Below are 22,862 nucleotides of genomic sequence, written 5' to 3' on the forward strand. Positions count from 1 at the left end.
GAGGGAAAAAATTTCTAAATTTAAAAAGAAAAAGACAGCGTGATGGTTAGGGAGTTCTCTTCCTTGACAACAAGCTTAAAATTGCCACTCTGTAACTTCCACACTTTGCTCCTGGTTCCACACTCCGGGTCCAGGCAAGACATATAATTTCTATTCCAGCTGATATCCCTTCAAATATTGGAGGACATCTATAGTATACTTCACCCACCTAAATCTCCTAATCTTCAAGATAAGGCATCTCCTTATTTTCCATATACTGGCCCTCAAAACAGAACGAAGCATGTTTCAATGTGAGGGGAACAAGTGAGTAAAACTTTTAATTCCTTTTCTGCATGTACTTAAGTAGCTGAGGAAAAATGAATGCATAATTTCTAGACAAAATCGTGGAGTTAACACCAACTTATTTCTACTTGTATACGGTCTTCATTTCACTACAAAGAGGAACCATGGCCTCTTGAAGAAAAGTCACCATTCTGCATTTAACTGTATTCACATGCTGCATTTCTATATTTTTATCTGTTGTGTAAAGTCTAATAATTAACCATGTTGTTGTGTTAAAAAAAAAAATCTCCAATCCTTTTAACTTTCTCTGGACACTTGTTTATCAGTATCTTTCCTAAATGCCCAGACCTATACATAATATTTTGTACATAGTCTGACCAAAATACAGTGAAACCGTCACCTCCATATTTCCGGAAGTAATGTCAATCTCACTGCAACCTTTCTGGCTGCCACATCAGATTGCAATCCATTAAAATCCTAAGATCTTTCATAGACTGTTAGGTAGCTATACCCTACCTCACCCTAACTATACCACTCCCCTAAAAAATCTGACTAGCTTGATTTTTTTTTAATCCTAAGTATAAGACTACATTCATTCCTATCAAATTTCATATTACTTGATATGACCCAATGTTCCAGTCTATCAGAATCAAGGTAGTATCCCCATTTCACAGATGGGAAAACTGAGGTTAGAAGGCCAAGAGGCTTGTCCATGGTTATACAACTAGTGTTGGAACAAGAATTCAGACGTCTTTTTGACTCTAAGCACAGCATTCTGTTCGCTACACCACATTGATCATATATTAAATTACGTATTTGTGTCATCCTTCTACTACACCACAAGCTCCATAAGGAAAAGGACTATTTTTCATGAACTCTTTTTTTCCAGTGCCTAGCATAATAGGGGCTTAATAAATATTTACTACAGAATAAATGGGTATTGATGGGTTATGTAGAAAAAAATGAGGAACAATAGTCCTGTTCCCATAATGCAGCCAAACCTACATGACAGATCAGTATAGGGCACTGAAGCTGGAGTTACATAGATTTAAGTAAGGCAAAAATAAGTTACTGAACAAATAGTGCAAGTTGAGAACAACACACTTTGAAGAACTGCTTCCAAAGGGGTTCATTTTATTGCGAAAAAAAAATTCCAAAAATTTATATTATGACTTTTCAAATTACCAAAATTCTTGACAGCTTAAACTATCTCTCCCAAACCACCATATACAGCAAGGAAAGTCTTCTAAGTGGTTCTTTGTAATGCTGCCTTAAAATGTTGTCAAAACCACAAATGATCTTATTGGAACACACCAGAGGTATTGAAATAGCCCAAGATGTCTTTAACCATACGCTTTACAAATAATTCTTGTGCACAAATTCTCATTGTATATTATTTCCAACTTGGTGCTTCCCCCAGTGAGACAAACTCACAATCACCCACCCACAACTGTGGACAATTCTAATATTTTACTTAACAGTTTCTTGTGAAAACACCAGAGAAGAGGTTCATCTGCTAACCAAGAGTAGTTACGTTACAGACAGCCCTCCTCAAAGGCTTTCTTAATGTTTCAAGCAAGCTGCTTATCTTTTTCCCTTGCCTTATGGGAATTTTTAATGCATGAGGAACACTGGAATCTAAATTGATCTTTCTCCCTTTATGAAACATATACAGCAGAAATGTACATACATAAAGACACTTTACACACACAAAAGTGAATTTACCAATTCCAAACTCATCAGTTTTTGAGAACCAACCACTAAATGAGTGGACATAAGCCAATCCCCCTCTATAAACTACATGAAAGAGATGAGACCTGAGTTTCAGATCAACACTTTGCAGAACCATCTCCCTATCAATTATGCTTAGTGCAATAAAATTCCCATTTACTCTCAATTCCCTTTTTCTGAACCCAAACAAGACCTTGTGTTCCTTAAATACCATTATAAACTTCATGATTTTCATCAATCAGTATGCCTGTTTCCATGAGAAACCAGAAGCTTCTACTTGTTTAATTTTTTTCTTCTTTTATATTGTACAATTTTTTGACATGTGCTGCACCCCCCAACCTTACTGTAAAAACGACAGAAAAACCCACCCAGCCACAGGTTTAATGTTTTCCATTAAGTTTTCTAACTGTAATTCCTGATCATGTGAAGCACCCAGCACCCCTTTGAAGTGCCGGATATAACTGGCAGTGGCCCTGACAAAGTGAATTTCAGACCTCCAGCTCTTTGAGTAACGGAGCTGTATCCAGTGCTTAGCAAAAGCCTGACTTTTCAGGGCATCCTGTGCTAATGGTGGCACTTGTCCAGAGCTGGTACATCTCCTCAAGATTAGGGAACCCTAACAGTATCAGTGAGAGAACTCTCCTACGTACACCCCTCCTACAAACAAAGGGATAGAGATACATAAGCTCTCCAAACCAACACGTGTGGTAGTGAGGTCTGTTCCCTACCTAGTCCCACCTCTTCAGGTTTTTTTTTCTTCTTTTTTTTTTTTTTTTTGCTGTGAAGTAGGAGGGATGAAAACCTAACCTGAGTCACAAGAACCAAAGACAGTGAAGGCCGCAGAAGGAAGTAACCAGGACTAGCTGGGAGACTCCCCCTCCCTCCACACCCAATGAGCAGGTTTCACCAGAAAACAAACTAACAAAACAACACACACACACACACACACACACACACACACACACACACGCAAACTGGATTTACAAAATCCATTCATCCAAGGGTGGCAGAGCAAAGGGGAGGGATGGCACGGGGAGAAAAGCAAAGTGTTCAAATCAGCACAGGCACAGGGCTGGCAAAGGCTAGAAAACATCTGCAGAAAAATCTGCGGTCACGCTGACAGCATTAAAAATCCACACCTGGCATCAAAAAGATTCTGGCCTACACTCACAAGATAGTAAAACTCCAGATCCCACAGAGAACAACGGGAATGTGCTGAGGGCCCTTGGCAGGGTGGGTCCTGCTTTCCCTGGGTTAGGGGAAACTGAGGAAGCCACCACCAGTGCCTCCCCCGAAAGCCATCCCTCCCCTTGGAGGCAGCTCAGTGGGCTGCAGCGGCCTTCAGTTTGGCAGGAGATGGATGAGGTGAGGGGAACTTTTCGGCAGAGGCTGAGCTGCTCAGGGCAGACTGCAGGTAGACCGTCTTGTGAAAGAGTCTGTTGCTTAGGAAGACCACCAAGGAGAAGAGGCGTAACTGGAAGAGGCTGAAAAGCAAGAAAACCATGTCAGACTTTGTATCTGGACTATACTGGCTCTGCTCTTCTCACATGCTCTTCTTAGCTGAGTCTGAACCTTTAATCTGTTGATAGGTACGTTCAGTTTGGCATCCCCAGGGGCAGGAGTCGTACTAGAAGCTTTCTTAAGAGCTGACTGACAGACTGCAAAGTTCTGAGACTATAAAGGCCTGTGTTCTGATTTATAGAGAGCTATTAGGTAAGCAGGATTTCTCCTTGGGAGAGTATCATGTGACCTCTCAACACAGGATAAGTCAAAAGAAACACCAAAAACTAAGCCCAGTTGTTTATGATTGCCAGTTCTTACTCTTACAGTTAATACCTCAGGTATGGTCTCTGACCCTAGTGACCAAGTACTGACTAAGAACTTACTACGCTTTCCCAGGGGTCTTTGCTTCATTGGCGCTGATGATGAACAGAGGGAAGAGGATAGAGAAGAGGCAGCCGCTGCAAAAAAAAAATGACAGAAAGTGAGATGGCTTCACAGAAACCCCAATGTCTAAGTGGGAAGATATAAGAAGCCAAAAGGACCCAAAAGGGCATGATTCTCACATCTTAAGAATTTAATGAATATATTACGGGACAGGTTAGCCAGATACTTTCTGGGAGAAGAGGGACAAATCTCAAATGATGCTACTGGATGTGTTCAGGGACAAACCTCAGCTTTTATCCTCACTACCTTCCCCAAATTCTTTAATTCAGATTACCTGATGATGTAAGAAGACTGCATTGCTGTAAGGAAGGCCAAGGGTAGACCAAATCCAAAGTAGTAAGGCCAATTCCTTTCAATGTTGGATAATCGCTGATGCATTTCAATTCCTGATGAAAGAGAAGTTTAAAATACAATATACTGAGACAAATCTTAAAGACCATTCTTGAAACATTTCTGTCATCTCTAAGTACACAAAACACTTAAGAAATTCAGCTGATTTTAGCAAAGGGATTGCTCCATTACAACTATCCTAAGTGAAATCTCATGACAGATATGATCACAAGCAGTAATCAAGTTTTATTTGTAACATGGTCTATTTGTTTAAAAAAGCAAATGGTACCAGCACAGCCTTAGTAATTTAAGATTTTCATTATAATGTTATTTGCCATAACAAATTTCTACTGAAAAACGACTATTAGGGAGAATGTGCCTACACAGATTAAATACAGTTAAAAGTGTGTCCTAAAAAAATATAATCTCTAGAAAGAGCCATATGGGAGAACAGAAGTCATTTTGATTCTCCCAGACCAAGATTTCTTGAGTATTTATCTACTCTCCTTTATTGGCTTTATCTCCTCAGATTCCTTGTGGGTGTTCCCTAAATTTCTGTTTAAAATTCTTTTCTAATTACTCATTCTCTTCTGACAACTTCATTTACTCCTAGGGCTAGAACTATTACATCTATACGCAAACTTCTTTCTCTATCCCTACTTTCTCTTTTAAACTCCAGCACTGCATTTCTAATTGCCTATAGGACATCTCTAAATGCCTGTACCACTGGCATATCAAACATGACATTTCCAAAAGTGAATTTATTATCTTTTCCTTTATCCTACCTCCAAAAGGTAGTTAGGATTAGAATTCAGAAAGAAGATAAGAGCTAGACATAGATATGGAACAGAGATGATAACTGAATTCATGGGAGTTGATGACATGAGCAAGTGAGACAGTATAGAGGGAAAAGGTGGCCCAAGGCAGATCCTTGGAAGGTCCACAGTAGGGGCATGTGTGACAAGGATGAAGTACCAGAAAAAAGTATGAAGAAGATCAGACATGCCAAGTGAATAGCATTTATTAAGCACTTAATATGTGTTAAGTAGTGTCCTAAGCACTGGGGACACAAAGGCAAAACATTTCCTGTTCTCAAGACAGGTACAAGAACCAATAGAAAGAACAGGGTCACTAAAACACAAGAGGACAGAGTATCCAGGGGGAGATGGTAGTTAATGGTGACAAATCCTCTAAAGAGGGTAAAAAAAAATGTGGACCAAGAAAAAGGCCATGAGACTTGGCAATTAAGAGATCACTGGAGTTGAACTGAACTTTGAGGTGGATGGGTTGACATGCTACCTGGAGGGCCAAACCAAGGCTGAAACAGACAGGGCAATGATGCCAAACAAGTTTCTTGGACTGTGCTACGAGAAGCTAGTCAAATCCTACTGGCTTCCCACAGAAAGACATGGAATGCTATTGGTGCTGTGAATCTAGTACAGACCATAACTAGTACTAGATTCTGGAAAATGTGTACCATACATACATGAATGGCAAATTGGGGAATGGAAGACTTGTGGGGGAACTGTTCTTCTTAGGGATCTGGTCATTCACAAATGTAAAATGCTCAGGTGGACTTCAAGGAACTTGGTATCTGGCACTGCGCACTTTTGATGCATCATTTGTATACGGATAATTAAATTCCCATATGTTAGTTGCTTATATAGTGAACACTGATATAACAATTACGACAAACTGCATTGTGCCAGATTTCACAGTGAAATCAATGTGAATTTTTTTTTTAAATGACCAAAACAAAAAGCAAGATCACAGTCACTTTGGAGAGCGGTTTCAGATAAATAACGAGGTCAGAAGTCAGACTGAAAAGGGTTAAGAAACTGAGAGGACAAAAGTAGAGGCACCTAATGTAGATGGCCTCTCCAATGAGTTTAATTGAGAAAGGGAGGACTTAGACAACTGCTAGCATGTAGAACTGACCTAAGCCTGTTAGTAGGAGGCGGGAAAGGAGCTCATAGATTAGGAGAAGTTAAATACTGAAGATGAGGGGTAGGGGAAAAAATGATAGTAAGGACAATCTGCTGGAAATACGGGAGAATGTGATCCAGAATACATGTACAGAGGTTGGACTTCAAAAAAAGGGCAACTTATTCATCAGAGATTGGTTTGATGTAGGAGATGGTGAGAGATGAACCAGAAGAGAACACTCATCAAATAGCCTCAATTTTTTTAAACTGGTTAAGTATGAGCTTGCAAGGTCCTCAGATGAGAGGGTAGGGTACTGTGAAAAACTGCAGGGGAAAAGAAGTTTGGAAAAGCCCCTGTGGCAAGTGACACAGAAAACTGTTAAGAGGATTTCCTAGCTGTAATGAGGACCCGGATGAGGAGAATAATAATAATAATTATTATTATTATTGTAGCCACCAACATTTATATAGCACTTAATCATGTACCAGGTACTGTGATAAGCCCTTTACAAATACTATTTCTTTTGATCCTTGGAATAAACGTGGGAAGTAGGTGCTATTAATCCTCATTTTACAGATGAAAAAAACTGAGGCAAACAGAAGTTAAGTGACTTGCTCAGCATCACACAGTTAAGAAGAGTCTGAGGCTAGATTTGAACTCAGGTCTTCCTGACTCCAGAACCAGGCCCTCCATCCACTGCACCATCAGCTGCCCCTAGATTAGATAATAAATTTGTAGTGGACCTGGTCAGCATGGCTTCATGACTATACTATACCATGCTAATTAACTTCTATCTTTTCTCCTTACTAAACTTTAAGTTCCATAAAGGTACTAACCATGCCTTATCTAAATTTTGCCTATCTCTAGCTCCTAGCAGTGTTTTTCATACAAAAAAATTAAGTTACTAAAAAATTTAATAAAGTTTTGTTGACATCGTTCATGCAAGACCATAGAACCTCATTACATCACCAAATTAAAGACAGTTGTAGGGTCAGCTCTAATCATTGGAAAGGCTCATAAATCCTCTATCATCCATGACTGAGCCCAAGTTCTAAGACCTGGAGGAAGGAGCCAGTCCACCTTTCTGACAATGTTTAGGAATCCTACTTGCAGAGTAAAAAGGAAAGACTTGTTAACTTCTTTAAAAAGAACCTACTTAAGATATGATCTCGAGTAGTAACCACTCACCTTTGTTGAACCAACGATACTCAAAACAATAAAGTGAGTAGAGAAGAGACATGTGCAGGAGACTGACCAACTGGCCAATGAGATGGATTGGGAACAGACTGACAAACATGCCCTGCAAAGGAATCACAACCAATTTGAGTTCTCTTCAAGATCCAATGGCAAGAATGCCATCTTCATCCATTCCCTCAATTATTCCATCTGTAAACAGACAGCCTTTCTCATTTTATTACTGAATCAGGCTTCCAGGGGAATATAATATATCCCATCCTACCTAATGCGTCTGGTAGCACTGATCAAAGACCCACTCCACTCTGCCACCCCTTCCTGTTTGTCACTAGAAGGCTAGTCTCACCTGGATCAGGAAAAGGGCCTGTAGTAAGAGATTAAAAAGCATGTCGGCGATGATCTTGCTGACACTCGGGAATGGTTGAGGTTTCCTCCCAGATACCTCGAACGCCAGGTCAGCAATATCCTGTAACACAGCAGGCAGTTCACCAGAACAGAAAAGATCGAGGCCATAAATCTTAATACAGGTGTTCTTAATCTGGGATCTGAGAACTTAGCTTTTTAATAAATATTTTGATTAACTGTATTTCAATATAATCAGTTTCCTTTTTAATCTCATGGTTTTAATTTTATTCACTTAAATACATTATTTTAAGAAAGGATCTACAGGGTTCACCAACTTGACAAAGGGATCCTTGTCATCCAAAAAAGGTTAAAAACCCCTGTTCTAAAGCAGGTCTGCACAACATATGACCTGAGGGCTGCTTATGGCCCAAATAGGGGCAGTATGTTGTGGAGGCCCAAGGGTATTAGGCGTCTTAATCACTTCTTCATAAAGGTCCAGTGAGCCCTATTAGCACTGTCTGAGAATAGTCTTGGGGCCTGAGGATGACCTGAGCAGTAGTTACATCCTTTACATTTTTCACGGGCTGTCCAAGATCCTTTGGCAGGCTGCAAGCAGTTCGAGAGCCTGTGGGTCCGAGGGCCACAAGTTTTACAGGCCTGTTCTAAAGCGTCAAGTCCACTGGCTATACCAGAATTGCTATCCTGGACAAGAATCCTAGCGAAATCTCTGTCCTGATTCAGGACACTATTCAGCAACGAGTTGTTCTACTCACATCTAAAATATCCAGTGATTCCATTTAAAAGGAACATTAAGAATTTCCTTGCCTATGAACACAAAATACCTAGCTATCATGCAGAAGTACATCTAAAGAAATGATTGCTACCAATAGTTCTTATTTCCAGGCTGCTTTGTAGGCTACCAAGTTACCATGTTTCAGGGCCAAGAGACTTAGTTCTGACCTAGACTTACCTGAAACCATATGGCATTCACCACTTTACTGAGCACAAACAGAGGGAGCACCCACAGAGCACTAAAGATAGAGGTGAGGATAAACTCCAGCCAGGACCAGACATCTCCATGCAGAGAGGGATCTCCTAAGAGATAAAGGAAAAAGTTACTATAAGAAACAGACCCTAGACAACCTACTAGGCTCTCCTGCTTTTCATGCTTTTCTACCTTGCCTCTCTTCCTATTTCTGGCTCAAAAACCATTGACGGTCAGTTGATCCCAGATTTAATCCTACTTTAATTTTTTTGATTTTCAATCAAAAGCAGAAAGGATTAGGAGCTCCCCTGGCAAAGCAGTGCTTACTTGGAAATGGGACGTGGCCTCCTTGGATGTTAGTGTAAGACTTGTAAAACTCATGACCACCCTCCTCACCCTAGTCCCAAATGAGGAAAGAAAAAGTATATACAGAAAAAGGCAACTGAGAACAATTTATGTACTTACCAATAATCTGAGCTGTTACTGACTGAAGCACAGGGATAAATACTCGGTAAAACAAGAGAAGACTCAGCTACAGAAGAAAGTCAATATGATAAATATGAAAAAAATTTTCATTAAAAACACAGGTTCAAATGTTCTAATCAATAGTCCACTCTCTGAAAAAGAAAAACTGTTGAGAACTTCCAACTATACAAACTCTTCTTTTTCCATCTTATCAAGATTAGCCTCTACAACCAGCCATCTTTATTTACGGTTTTCTCAGTTCATTTCCGCCTCCCAGGGTTCCAAATGAGTATGGCTGATAGAAAAGGCAAGTCCAATATTATCCACCTCACTACAAACTAGTGAGAAGTAAATTTTGAGATACAGAAATTTAGTGGTTCAGCTAATGGTCTGGCTGAAGAGCATCTTGCTAGTAGGCTGGGAGAGCCAGATCCACAAATAAAAATGCATGTTGTGAACTAAACCCTGAAACCAGGATCTAGCGGGAATAGAAGAATGTTTGTGTAGTTCCTCAAAGGACAAGATATCTAAGTGAGCAGACTGTCATCTACTATGCATTGCTTCCTAATTTACTATAAAAGAAATCCAAAGGAGAAATTCCAGTATCTACCATTAAGAAGTCTAAATTAATAGTCCTGTGTTCATCAATTTTTAGTTGACTGTGAGGTACTTGTTCTGCTAGAGGTTTTGATGGTCAGAAGCAGTGAAAACCTTTCCCCTCAGCAACCCAACAGATAGACATATTCAACAGCATGCATATCCCTTATGAAAAAACCAATACTCAAAGACTTAAAGAGCATTTCTACCCCCTAAAGATATAATAAAGTCAAAGAAGCAAGAAGCAAGAAATTTGGAATACGTGGTTTGGGTTCTGGTCAAGGGAAAGGGTGGCAAAAGCTTACTCACCCAGAATACTCCTCCATTCCAAGCACAGCACTGGAAAATTCTGCTCACTATCCTTGGTTCACTAAAAAAGATCCCACACACAGTCTGTGAAGCAAGCAGGCTGCTCCTTATTACTAAGCAGATCTGTTTTTCTCTTGTATTTCTATCATATTGATCTTTTAAAAGATTTTTAAAAACCAAATAGCTCACAATCAGCAAATTGGCAAAGATGACAAAAGATGAGAATAGTTTTAACATTGGAGAGTAGTAGAAAGATAGATATACTAGTACATTTTTGGTGAAGTTGTGAATTGGCACAGCCATTTGAAAAACAATTTGGACAATATACAAATAAAATGACCAAAATGTCCATACTTTTTTTAACCCAGAGATTCTATCACTAGGCATACACCAACAAGGACACTGATGTGGTGCTTGGGTGCTTGTACTCAGACCCCACTTCTAAGATCATATTTCTTTATAGCCTCAAGGCACTATCCCTGACAGTTTCCCTCCACCCCAAGGACCCTATCTCTGGCAAAAACTCGTGAGTGGGCCCAGTAAGGCAAACTATCTCTCCCTGTTACAAGAATAAGCTGACCTCTGTAGAATTTCCCTTGTACTATCTTCTATCAACAGAACTATCAAGTATTGATGCCCACAGTTACATATACAATCCAGAGGTCAAGCTATAGACATCGATTCCTGAAACTATTTTATTACAGACATGATAGACCAAAAATATACCTCTTAGGAGCCCTCTCTTCCCCTCCCCACAATTTCCCATAGTGAATGATGCTTGTGACCAAGATTGTATGTTATCACCTAATTAGCATACTTAGCACATAATTTACTGCTTTTCCTATATAGGCTTTAGGATCATTTCTGTTAGGTTGCAAGTTCCCTAACCAGCTCTACCCACCTCGGCAGAATTCATTAAGGACCTCTGCCTGCCACATTGCATAACAATAAATCTTTGCCACCTTGACTTTAAGAATGCTTGAGTCTGTGAATTCATTCCAGATGACCCCTTCCTATACTCCAGTCCTTGAGGGGTCTAAACCTCTCAGACTCCAACAGAGACCACTGATAAGAATCAAGCTCCCATACAAACCAAAAGATTTATAGCAACATTTTTTCAAAAGTACTTGATGGGAGAACAGTTAAATAGTGCTTTTTGAATGTATTAGACTATTACTATGCTATAAGAAATGATGAATATGAAGAATATACAGAGAAGCACAGGACAACTTACATGAACTGATGCAGAATGAAGTAAGCAAAGCCAAGAAAACAACATACACAATGATTACAACAATGCAAAGAGCCATCAACACAAGACAATCAAGAATGGATGCAGCAGAATTACAAACAAGCATGACTCCAAAGAAAAGATTATGAGAAGACACTTCTTCCCAACTCCTTTGCAGAAGTTGGAGGTCCATGAATGTCAAACATTGCATATATTTTCAGATTTTTGTCAATGAAGTTATTGTTTTCACAGATTTTTTTCTCCCCTTCTTCCTCTCTTTTATATAAAAAAAAATACACTGTTATTTGGAATGACTGGGGGTTAGGGGAGAAAGGGATGCAGGAGGAAATTTACGTGATGCAAAAACAGTATTTCGATTACAAGTTTACTAAGGACAGAGCATCAGACTGAGGAAGCCATTTATTGAATAGTTGTTAAAACTTTAAAAGTAAAAATGATCTGCCACTTTAATGATTCAGTAGTCACTATCCCAGAATCTCTTAGTCTTGGACCTTTGGAACTTCTGATCCACTTACTCTCAATCCCAGTTAACTCCTATCACCCAGCTCCCTTCTTCCAGCTGCTAGACTACTTGAGTGGGAAGGAAGGAACAGACATTTAATTAAGCACCTACTGTGCCAGGCACTATATTAAACACTTTACAAGTATCTCTTCTGATCCTCATCACAACCTTGTAAGGTAGATGCCTATTATTATGCTCATTTTTATAGTTGAGAAAACTGAGGCAGACAAAAATTAAGCAACTTATCCAGGGTCACTGGCATCAGAGACACACAGCTAGTAAATGTCTGAGGCTAGATCTGAACTCAGTTCTTCCTTCCAGGTCAGTCGCTCTATCTTATCCCTGAGGTAGTAACTTATCCCTGTAGTAACACTGGAATCAAACTGGTTTCATCCACTCACTCTCTAGCTATCTCCTCCATAGCCTTCTTCACGAACTGCCTTGCTGCAGACACCGCAGATCATGCCTTGAGGAACTTCTACCCTGCCCTGTCCAAACCACCCCTGCTCCACCTATGCCACCAAAGTGGTAACTGTCTCTCTGGGAATGCTATTTCAGGAAAGCCCCACCAGCAGGCTTCAGTTCATGTCCTCTTCTCTGACCTCCTCCACCAGACTCCATGCCCCACTGTGAACCTGTATGCCCTTTCCTTTCCTGCACCAGTTCTGGAACCCTGAACAATGATCAAAATCAGCTCTACTTGGATGGGGCATATCAATCAACTGCCCCATTTACCATCCCAGTAACTTTCAATACCAAAGTCCCCACCCTAGGCCATCATTATCTGTGTTGCTTTCTTCACAAGAATACAAGTTCCTTAAGGCAAAAGGAGGTCTTTTGTATTTGTAGTCCCAAAATTTAGCACTGTGTTTGGCACATTTTAAGCCCTTAATAAAATCATTCATTCACTATACATTTAAGGTATATCACCTCAACTTGACCTTCACTGCTACTTTTAGCAACTGCATTCAACGACTCTATCAACCCTCTACTTCATCTCTATCAGTTAATCCAAACTTTTTCTTACGTGCCTACTCCCCCAAACACTATCCCTTTACCCATCCCTATCCTTTGTAACATATGACTTAGTCTCCTATATAATTAGGACCACAGATCCAGAGCCAGACATCAGAAGCCTACATTTCCAACCCCTACATTGTATGGACAGGAAACCAAAACTCAGGTCAAGTGACCTTTCCAAGGACATATAGTTAACAAAGCTTATACCTGAGATTTCAACCGAGGTCTTCTTGATTCTAAACCTAACATTCTAACCACTATACCATGCTGTTTTCATAAGACTGAAGTTCCCTTAAACATCCTCCTGTACTACAACAAACTTACATATATCACCACTTATCCACTTGTAGAATAAATTTTCTTTACCTCCTATCTCAAAGGAACAAATATCTCAACTCACTGATAAGGCTCAATCTTCTATTTGTATCCCACACCCTCCTAGATACTCTGGGACCTAGTTTCAGCAATGACCCTCTTTCATGAATAGATGACTTTCTCCATCTTTATTGGCTCCTTCCCACCTATCTAAATCATGCTCATGAAATGGATGCTCATTGACTGGGAAAAGGTCCAAACAAACTGTGGTAAATGAATAGAAGAGTATTATGTAATAATAAATGACCAAAGGGGAATTCAGAGAAACATAGAAAGACATGCAAACTGATGAAAAGCAAAGTAAGCAGAATTGGTCTACTATACAACAACTAACTACAGTAACATAGATGAAAAACCTAAAAGGAAGTAATGATCAGTTTTGGTCCCAGACAACAGATCATGAAACAGGCTCTCCTTCCTCTTGTTAGAGGAGAGAATTTACAGGAGCAAGGCATTGCACCTACTATCAGACCAATCACTGTAACAGTTATTATTGCTGAATTCCTTTTTTTGTTACAAAGGAGTTTCTGCACAAGGAATCAATAGAGTGGATATAGCCAGAAATAATTATGATATAAAAATCAGTCACTGATAAAAGTTTAAAAATAAATAAAATCTTGCTCAGGACTTAACTAATTCTAAAAAAAAGGATACTCTGACCCTTCTATCACATTTAGCAACTGTCCTCTCTCTTCTTCCCTTCATAGGAAACCTTTGAAAATGTAATCCACATATTTCTTTCTCTTTCTCAGCACCTACTTTTTCATTAACTTCCTACACTATGGTTTTCATCCCCACTAATTTACTGAAACTGTTCAAAGATAGCCAGTGATCTACTAATTGCCAAATCCAAGGACATTTTCAGTCTGACCTCTCTGGATCATCTGATGCTGATTCTCCTCCATTTCTCACCCTTCCACACAACCTGGACTATATCCCTTGTATACTCCGAAATTTATAGTTCCATCCTTAAACTCTCTCCCCCGCCAAGTTCCAACTCTCATTTTTCAACACCTCTTTCCAACCTCATTCACCTAGGTTCAAATCTCCACTGATGTTTTTTAGCTATGTGACCACAATCAAGTTACTTTTAACTCTCTAAGTCTTGGTTATGGTGTTCTGATTTTATTATTTACAACTTTCACCTACTTATGATAGGAATCATGTCTTACTCAAACAGTGTACCCTTACCACTGTGCCGAGCATGCTATCCTACAAGCAATAGGTAATTTATTGAATTTGAGGATTTGATATTCTCTCCAAGGTGGTGATTTTCTGAAGAGTCTATAAAACTTGGTCTACATTCACAAAGATTTTTTCAGATAATCAGTGAATGGTAAAATTAAAACAAAGGTTTCTCAAATTTGGTGTTTCATCCACTAACTCATTTGTTTTTTCCCAATAAAAATATTTGCTAATCCATTTCCTAATATTTTATGTATGTAAAGCAGTAATTCCAAATCTTTACAAGACCATATTTATCTCAAGGAGTATTGCAGAAGTATCAAAAACATTCCAATCAAAGTTCAATTTAATTCATTTTATCTTAAAAATTAAATGGCTACACTGCATTGTGTTAGGGAAACAGAAAAATAAATTATAAAAGACTCTCAATGATAAGGTATTCCAACTCCAAAACCATGGGGAATCATTGATGGGGTTCTCAGTCCTCCTCCTCAAATATTCTCATCATATTCCTACTAGGAGCTACCAAATGAACTCCAAAAACTAATCTCACCACGATGATCTGCTCGCCTCACCTCTCCTGCTTCCGTTCCTCACTTTGGGCTCTTCTCTGTGCTAAAACACTGCTTGCCCTCCGTCGACGCTGCTCTTCTCTTTTCTGTTGGATCCGGGCATCCAATTTGGAGATGGTACAGATGCCCCAGATGGAGTCCTTGATTCCCTATAAGCAAAAGTGTTACCATCCTTTATTTCTAAAGCAGAGAGCATGCTGGCACAACAAGGAAGGCAAGTAAAAGCAGAGGTCAACCAATAAGAAGAAAACTGGACACAATTCTACTCACTTTGCTGAAATGCCAGTCCATAAGAGAAAAATAAACTTAAAAGCTAAGACAGAAGGTAATCTATATGGATGAGAGTCAATTCATAGTCAGATATCTGCTTAAGTTAATTTTCAACATTTTCTCTCCCTTTGGCCCTCTCAATGGAACCAGCTCCACATGGGTAGAATGGTGGTTCTGAGTGGGAAATGGCATAAAGATAGTTGGCCAAATTTCCTCCTGACTTCCCTGTTCTTGGCCTGATGGGGACATTTGCTAATCTTACCTAAAAAGTACCCGGCACAAGGAAGTTAAAGGGATCCTAGTTGAGTGAATTATCACAGGCTCTGTAAGCTTTGCTCCTCTCATCTAGGCCACTAAATGGACTAAGTAGTAATGTGGAGGCAGTGTGATAGAATCAACAGAACTAACTGGGAATCAGGAGGCCTGGGTTCCAGTCACATTCTTCATCTCTCTAGACCCCAATGTCTCACGTGTAAGAAAAGGGTATGGAATAGTTGAGTTCTGAGTAATCTCATAGCTCTAATATTCTGATTCTTAAAAAAAAAAATCAACCAACATGTGCAAGGTTTGCAGACTTCTAAAGTCAACTCCTTCAGCAAAAAAACCAGGAAAGATGAGTTCCTTTCTGAGGCATGATAGCATTACTTACCCTGACAAGATCATGAAGAAATGTTTTGACACCGTCAGCCATCTCTACTTCTGCATCACTTCCACCACCCAAACTATCAACTACAGGGAGAAGGGAAGAGAAGGAACCCCAAATCTCTCATCGTGAAGAGCCTGGAAAAACAGAGCCTAATGGAGAGAGAAAAAATATGATATTGTAAAATACAAAGCTAAATGCCTAGCTGAGGGGTGGAGAGAGGTATCAACATAAACCCTACAAGAAAAGAGAAATAGACTTTGATATGCTCTAGGCCACAAGTCAACTTTCAAGCTGCCTCTATAAAATCAACTGTTTTCTCAATTAATTTTTCAATTAATCTAACCTTGCTTGTTATTGTTGTTGAGTCGTTTTAGTCATGTCCAACTCTGTGTGACCCCATCTGGGGTGTTCTTGGCAAGGACACTGGAGTGGTTTGCCATTTCCCTCTCCAGCTCAATTTACAGATGAGGAAACTGAGGCAAACAGAGTTAAGTGACTTGCCCAGGATCACACAGCTAGTAAATGTCTGAGGTCATATTTGAACTCAGGTCCTCCTGACTCTAGGTCAGACACTCTATCCACTGAGCCACCTAGCTACCCCAAATCTAACCTATAGACCCCAAAGACACACAGATCCTCCTTATATTACTACCTTGAATTTATAAAGCACTTTCTTTCCAAAGAGTTCAAAGCATTTGTTTCAATTTTTTAAAGCTATTTTTATATGTCAGATAGGAAAAAGGCATCATTTGACCCTATTTTACATACAGATAAAATCAAAACCCACATAGTTTAAGTCACAGAGCCACTCACAAGCATTCCCCTGACTGCCATCCCAAGCAAAGGTCTTACACAAGCCTGATACCTACCATAATTCCAATGCCATATGTAAAGGTACATAAGGTAGGCACTCAGTTAACATTTGATAAACAGCAAATTGACAGGATTTTTTAAAAATGGCCATGAAATGACAAATTAACCAATGTGTGAAAAACTGTCATTGGATAGTATATTTAAAAGTCCAGACAAAGCTGAATTTCAATTCATACTGGAACACACTCACCTATGCAAATGGTAACTAACAGTTTTTTTTGCCTAAGAGGGCTTTGTTTGCGTCTCCAGGTTCTATTGAGGTAAGACAATGACGTGAGCTGTGTGTCTAGCTGCTAACAGCCAAAATCTTAACGGAACATGGATCTCTCTTTTCTCCCCTTATTAAGCACTAGGTCACCCTACAACCACTTAAATTTTCACTTGGAAAAAAATTCTAGTAGATGAAACACTGAATGGGGGAAAGGGAAAGACAGGTTACTCGATTTCCCTCTCTGGGCCTTGGTTTACCCATCTATAACCTGGTACAAACAGCTGCTTCTTTCTTTCCTCTTCATCCATGAAGAATTAGCCAGATAGTAGTATAATAAATCAGAGAAATTAAAATCATTACTATTGCCCTGAGAACTTGGGGAAGTACAGTCATGTATCAATAACATTGGGGTAGTATATATTGTTCAAAAGGGGGGGGGGTGTCTATTTCAACCTTCTTTTGTATAACCTCATTACATATAAGGTTGTTACTTCAGGATTTGAGCTTATGTGTAATCTGAGCTATGTTCTTATGAAACTACTAATTAACCATACTCCTGCCACAAATATACCTCTCCTAACAAACCACACAGTAGTAGACACACATGAAGCTGGTCATACAAATGATGTCATCTGCCCTTTAGGACCTTCTACATTTGAATTCTCACTTTGACATTTGTTGAGTATGTCCAAATTTAATAAGCATGCTAGATAAGATGTAATTTTCTGCAGAGAATTAACAAAGTTCTAATGTGAAGAATATAAACACATATTAATTTAAATTTGGAGGTGGGAAAAAGGACACCTACCAAAGAGGTGAAAAGTCAGACTACGTAGCTAAAAATATCCTTCACATTCAACTCCCAAATTCCTTGCCAACCAAAAATCCTTAATATAAAACATGTGACTGATTTTCTTGTGTGGCTTATTATGGAAGGAAACACCTCATGTTTCACAGCTGAAGAATAGGCGTATATCTGTGCTTGGTAACCTTTACCCATCTCAAAAACTGCAACTGAGTTTGACACAGCTGGATATATGCCCCTTGGAACTGGAAGAGCAGAGAACAAAGCCTGAGGAGGAAAACTTGCACAACCAAGCACATGCCTGCTCATGCTAATATGTATATATACATACATACATATTTTCTTCTAGGTAAAGAAATTTAAGAAAACCATAGTTCTAGCAACACTAATTCTGCTCACTACAGATTGTTCAATAAGTGTTCTAGTCATAATGGCAAAATCATACCACTACAATCTCACACCCTCTTCTTTCCTGGTTAGCCCATTTTCAGCGTCTAAGGTTTTGGCTACTATTCCTCCTCATATAATTATCCCCCCAACACCAATGCCCAGCATCTCACTCCCACAGGGTAGCATTAAGATGGGGACACTTTTCACTAAGATAATGAATGCACTGAGAATACTAGATCTGGAGTTAGGAAACATGGACTTGAACCTTGTCTCTAACAATAGCTAGATGACCATAGATTTAACCTCTCAAAGCCTCACCTGTCACACCCCTAAAACGGAAATGATCACACCTACATGACAGCACAATTGTTGTTAGACATAAGTGCTTGGCAAACTTTAAAGTGCTATATAAATGTGAGTTATTATTCACTCCAGTACCAGAGCAATTTTTTCAGGTACGAATTTTCTTAACCTCCTTGATTCCACATCGGCATCAGTAGAGTATGGAGGATATTCACAGGCCTCTAAAATACACAATGGGGACTGCCTGGGTAACTTCTAGAACCTAAAGATGGATGCCATTTCCTTTTAATTTGACAATAACATCTTAAAGACTTTAGTCTTTCCTCCCACACATCAATGAATGTTTTGTAGAGAATGCCCCTCAAACACCTCAAAATACAGTCTGATATAAAGGTGAAGGCATCAGAGAAAGCAATTTATTCACCCAGGTTTAAACCTAACTTCTTGAAAATCATGTTATCTTAGAGTAGGAAGGGACCAGAGAACTCAATGAAGTAATTCCTTTTACATAAGAGAAAAGGAAAGCCCTGAGAAATTAAATGACTGGTTCAAGGTCATTCAACTAGTTAGTGCCAGTCAAGACTGGGGCCCTTCTCTGGGGTCAGTGCTCGTCCCACTACACCTCCAAAGTGAACGATCACACACAACGCCTCCCCTTTTCTAACGACCTCTACCGCCTGGCCAAGAAAAGCCCTGGGAGGGGGCCGGCAGGTCGGGGGCCGCCAGGTCGGCAGCCACCGGGCGGCTATCCCCAGATGCTCCAGGTGGTGGGTCCTTCCTTGGGGGTTCCCGGCTAGCGAACCCGGCTAGTCTCCCTCCCCCCAACTCCCCTGCCCGAGGCCTGCCCTCCTCCTCGGGGCTGCCCAAAGGCGGGCGGGGCTGTGCCCTCCAAGTGCACTTCAACACATCAACAGGAGCCCGCCTGTGCCCCCCACCGCGCGCGCACACACACCACACGCACCCACCCACACTCTACACACGCACGCGCTTACGCAGCCAGCAGCCCAGGGCGTGCAAGCCGGGCCCCTCACTAAGCCCAAGCCCGAGCCCGAGCCCGAGCTCGCGCCCGCCCCGCTGCCCTCCGCCGCCCGGCCGGCCCCCGCGCACGCCCGTCTCATCCTCCCAGCCTGCACCCCGCAGCTGACCTGCCCGCGGCCCCGCTCCGCTCTTCTGGCCCCGGCTGCCGCCGTCGTCGCTCGCCGCCTTCCAGCCGGCGCCGCTCCCCAGGCCGGGGCCCGCACCTCCCGCACTGGGCATGCCCGGGCTGCACGGGGCAGGCTGGGAAGCTAGCGGGACCGGCGCTGCGCCGAGCGGCTGCAGGAGGAGGAGGAGGAAGGGGAGGAAGAGAGCGACGGCAGGGAGGGCAAGGAGGCGCATGCCTAGCTCTTGCCTGGGAAATGTAGTTCCAAGGCCTCCGCCCCGCCCCCGGCGGCAGCAGCTCTGCCCACCTGGGTGTATCCCCGCCCCCTCCCTCCATCCCCAACAGCAGGCTTTCTAATCACTCTTCCCTTTCTTTCCCCGCTTCCATTCTACTGAGTCAGTCAATCAATAAACTTCTATTAAGCGCCTACCATTTGCCAAGCACTGTGTTAAGCGCTGGGTGAGGCTCTCCTTACCTGCCCCAGCCTCAGTTTCCTCAAATGTCAATGGACTAGGTACCATCCTAGCACTTTCCAGCTCCAAATGGCCCTTCCCCCTTGTGGCTTTTTTCCCCCGTTCGGTTAATTTTGAGACCCACTTTCCTCTAGATTAGAAGGACAGGAAGAGGTATTGGTGATAAATAAAGACAAGACGGTTTGTGGGCCAAAATGGTCGGGAAAGCTGGTATGTGTGACCGTCGGTCACTGTAATGTGTTTACACCTTCCCGGAGGGCGGAAGAGAGAACACACTAAAAACATTCGGGGTAGTTAAAAGGAAGAACTGATATGTGTAAGGGGTCATTAATGGATCTGGGCCAGAGTGGGTGCAGGGCAGGAAATGAGCGATACAGAGATGACAGGGAGGAGAAAAGACCATCGTGGGCCCCAAAACAGGGGTTCTTAAAGTGGGGTGCAAACATATAAGGCAGCCAGTGAACCTGGATGAGAAAAGGGGGGAAATCACCTCTTTATTTTCACTAACCTCTAACTGAAAATTTGCATTTCCTTCAAATACTTAAAATCATTATTCCAAGAAGACGTGGTATTGGCAAACGGGTCAATCACACAAAACAGGGAAAACCTCTCAGCCTGAAGCATGAGTGAGTCCACTGCCCTGCTGGTCGTCAACATTGTACAGCTCTTTCCCCACCCGGCCAACGACCCAGGGCCCTGGTCACCCTGAGAGGTGTCTTTGCAGTTGTTCCCGGGATGCCACCACACCCTACCTGGCACCTGTACACTTTACATTTTCCCCCTTTTTTCCCCATTAGAAGATTGATTTTTTTTTTGTTGTTCCTAATCAATTTAACAATGAAAAGGAAACACACACACTTACCTTCTCTGCCTCCTTGTTCTTGCTCTTCTTTCTTTACTCTCTCACGACGATTTTGCCTCACTTTTCATTCACGTGGTGAGGAGAAATGAAATTTCTGAATGAAAAGAAATTCTGGAAGAAAACCAGTAGTTTAAATCTGAGCGTCCCCAGGAGGCGGAGCCAGGATGACAGTAGCAGGAAGCAGTAGAGTGAACTCCCCTCCCCTAAAAAATACTCTCTTCCAAATAGACCCAGAAAATGCACCAGACTGAATCCATGAGAAAACCCCAGAAAAAGTCACAGTGAGTTATTTTTCCAGCTCAGATTTGTAGCATGCAGGGAGAGGGAAAAGGTGACAACTGGCAGTTTTGTTGCCCGCTATGCAGTTGTAGGTAGGTCACAAATCCCAGGTGGACTGAGAAAGGGAACAGAGGAGAATGAGATGGTAGAGAAGGGAATAAGAATATATTAAACACCTCCTATGTGCCAGGCACTGTGCTAAGAACTTTGTAAATATCTCATTTGATCCCCACAACAACCTTGGGAAAGTAGGTGTTATTATTATCCCCATTTTAGAGTTAGGAAACTGAGGCAAACAGAGGGTAAGTGACTTACACAAGGTCACACAGCTAGGACAGCTACTAGGCTGGATTTCAGCTCATGTCTTCCAGACTCCAGGCCCCTGCTCTACCTACTGCACCACCCAGCTAGGGTGAAAGGTTCCTGGCAGTTTATAGGAAAGGAGCATCAGAAGCCAACAGCAACTGTATGGTTCAGACCCCAGGAGAAGAGCACATCTCAGTTCTAGCTTCTGGCCTAGTCTGAATCCTGTAAAAGGAAGAACCAGAAGAGGAGTTCTAGACCAAAGAGCTTGCAAATCCCTTGCCTGAGCTGTTCTTGAGATTTTGGAATAATACAACTCAATACCACAAGAAAGCAATAACAGAACCAGCGCAGACCTTCCCTAGAAAAGTGTGAAGAGCCCACCCCTAAAATTAAGTTCAAAGTCAGGAAGGAAGCTGAAAGAATGAGCAAACAAACAAAAATAAGAGTATCATCATTAAAAGTTATTATGTTGACAGGGATGTGCAACACTCAAACTTAGAAGAGTAGAACTTCAAAACCTCTACAAGCAAAACCTCAAAGCAAAACATAGCTTGGGCACAAATTCAATTAGAGTTCCTGGAAGAGATGAAGCAAGAGGTTGGTTCTTTTTTTAAGTTAAAAAAATTTTTATATATGAAATGAGAGCACTAGGGGAAATAATTGGAAAAGAAATGAAAGCCACGGAAGAAAGAATTGGAAAAGAAATTAACAAGTTGGCACAAAATCATACAAAACTTCGACTAAGTAACAAACTCCCTGAAAATTAGAATGGACCAAGTAGAAGCCAATGACTCCAAGAGGCAAAAAACAAATAAAACAAAGTCAAAAGGCTGGAGAAAAATAAAAGAAAATCTAAGGTATCTCATAGCAAAAACAACTGGCCTAGAAAATAGATCAAAAAGAAATAATTTAAAACTACCTTAAAGCTATGACAAAACAAACAAACAAGAAAAAAAGTCTTTCCTAGACATCATATTTCAAGAGAGAAGGGGAAATTAGAGGGAGGGTAGATTGAGGAAGGAATTAGTCCTAAGCATAAAAAACACTAAATAAGGATATACAAAAATATTTATAGCTCTTCTGACAGTGGCAAAAATGGGAATATGAGGGGGTGGCCCATAAACTGGGGAATGACTGAATAAGGTATAGTATATAAATGTGATGGAATACTTTTTGTAATGCACTTAGCAAAGTGCCTGGCACTTAGTAGGTGCTATATAAACGCTTATTTCCCCTTTCCTTGCCCCATCCCCTCATAGTCCCATTTTTTGCAACTACTTACTGAA

At 41.0% G+C, this 22,862-nt stretch overlaps 1 protein-coding gene across 3 annotated transcripts; it reads right to left on the reverse strand.

The window, feature by feature from the left end:
• Nucleotides 1–1,396: 1,396 nt before the first annotated feature.
• Nucleotides 1,397–21,128, reverse strand: EI24 (EI24 autophagy associated transmembrane protein). 3 transcript variants are annotated; one of them, XM_027835117.1, is made up of 11 exons: nucleotides 20,992–21,128; nucleotides 15,937–16,082; nucleotides 15,021–15,166; nucleotides 10,112–10,172; nucleotides 9,206–9,272; nucleotides 8,726–8,850; nucleotides 7,757–7,876; nucleotides 7,405–7,516; nucleotides 4,235–4,346; nucleotides 3,900–3,974; nucleotides 1,397–3,497 (listed from the first exon to the last, which is right to left on the reverse strand). In XM_027835117.1, the coding sequence occupies exons 2-11, from the start codon at nucleotides 15,976–15,978 to the stop codon at nucleotides 3,335–3,337; spliced, it is 1,023 nt and encodes a 340-aa protein (XP_027690918.1). In that variant the 5' UTR covers nucleotides 15,979–16,082; nucleotides 20,992–21,128; the 3' UTR covers nucleotides 1,397–3,334. The 3 variants fall into 3 exon arrangements, with proteins under 3 accessions (XP_027690918.1, XP_027690919.1, XP_027690917.1); XM_027835118.1 differs by lacking the exon at nucleotides 20,992–21,128 and adding an exon at nucleotides 19,661–19,758 and having other exon boundaries at nucleotides 8,726–8,847; XM_027835116.1 differs by lacking the exon at nucleotides 20,992–21,128 and adding an exon at nucleotides 19,661–19,757.
• Nucleotides 21,129–22,862: the final 1,734 nt, after the last annotated feature.

The sequence above is a fragment of the Vombatus ursinus genome, unplaced genomic scaffold, assembly GCF_900497805.2.
Source record: "Vombatus ursinus unplaced genomic scaffold, bare-nosed wombat genome assembly UNPS02014813.1, whole genome shotgun sequence".
Lineage (NCBI taxonomy): Eukaryota > Metazoa > Chordata > Mammalia > Diprotodontia > Vombatidae > Vombatus > Vombatus ursinus.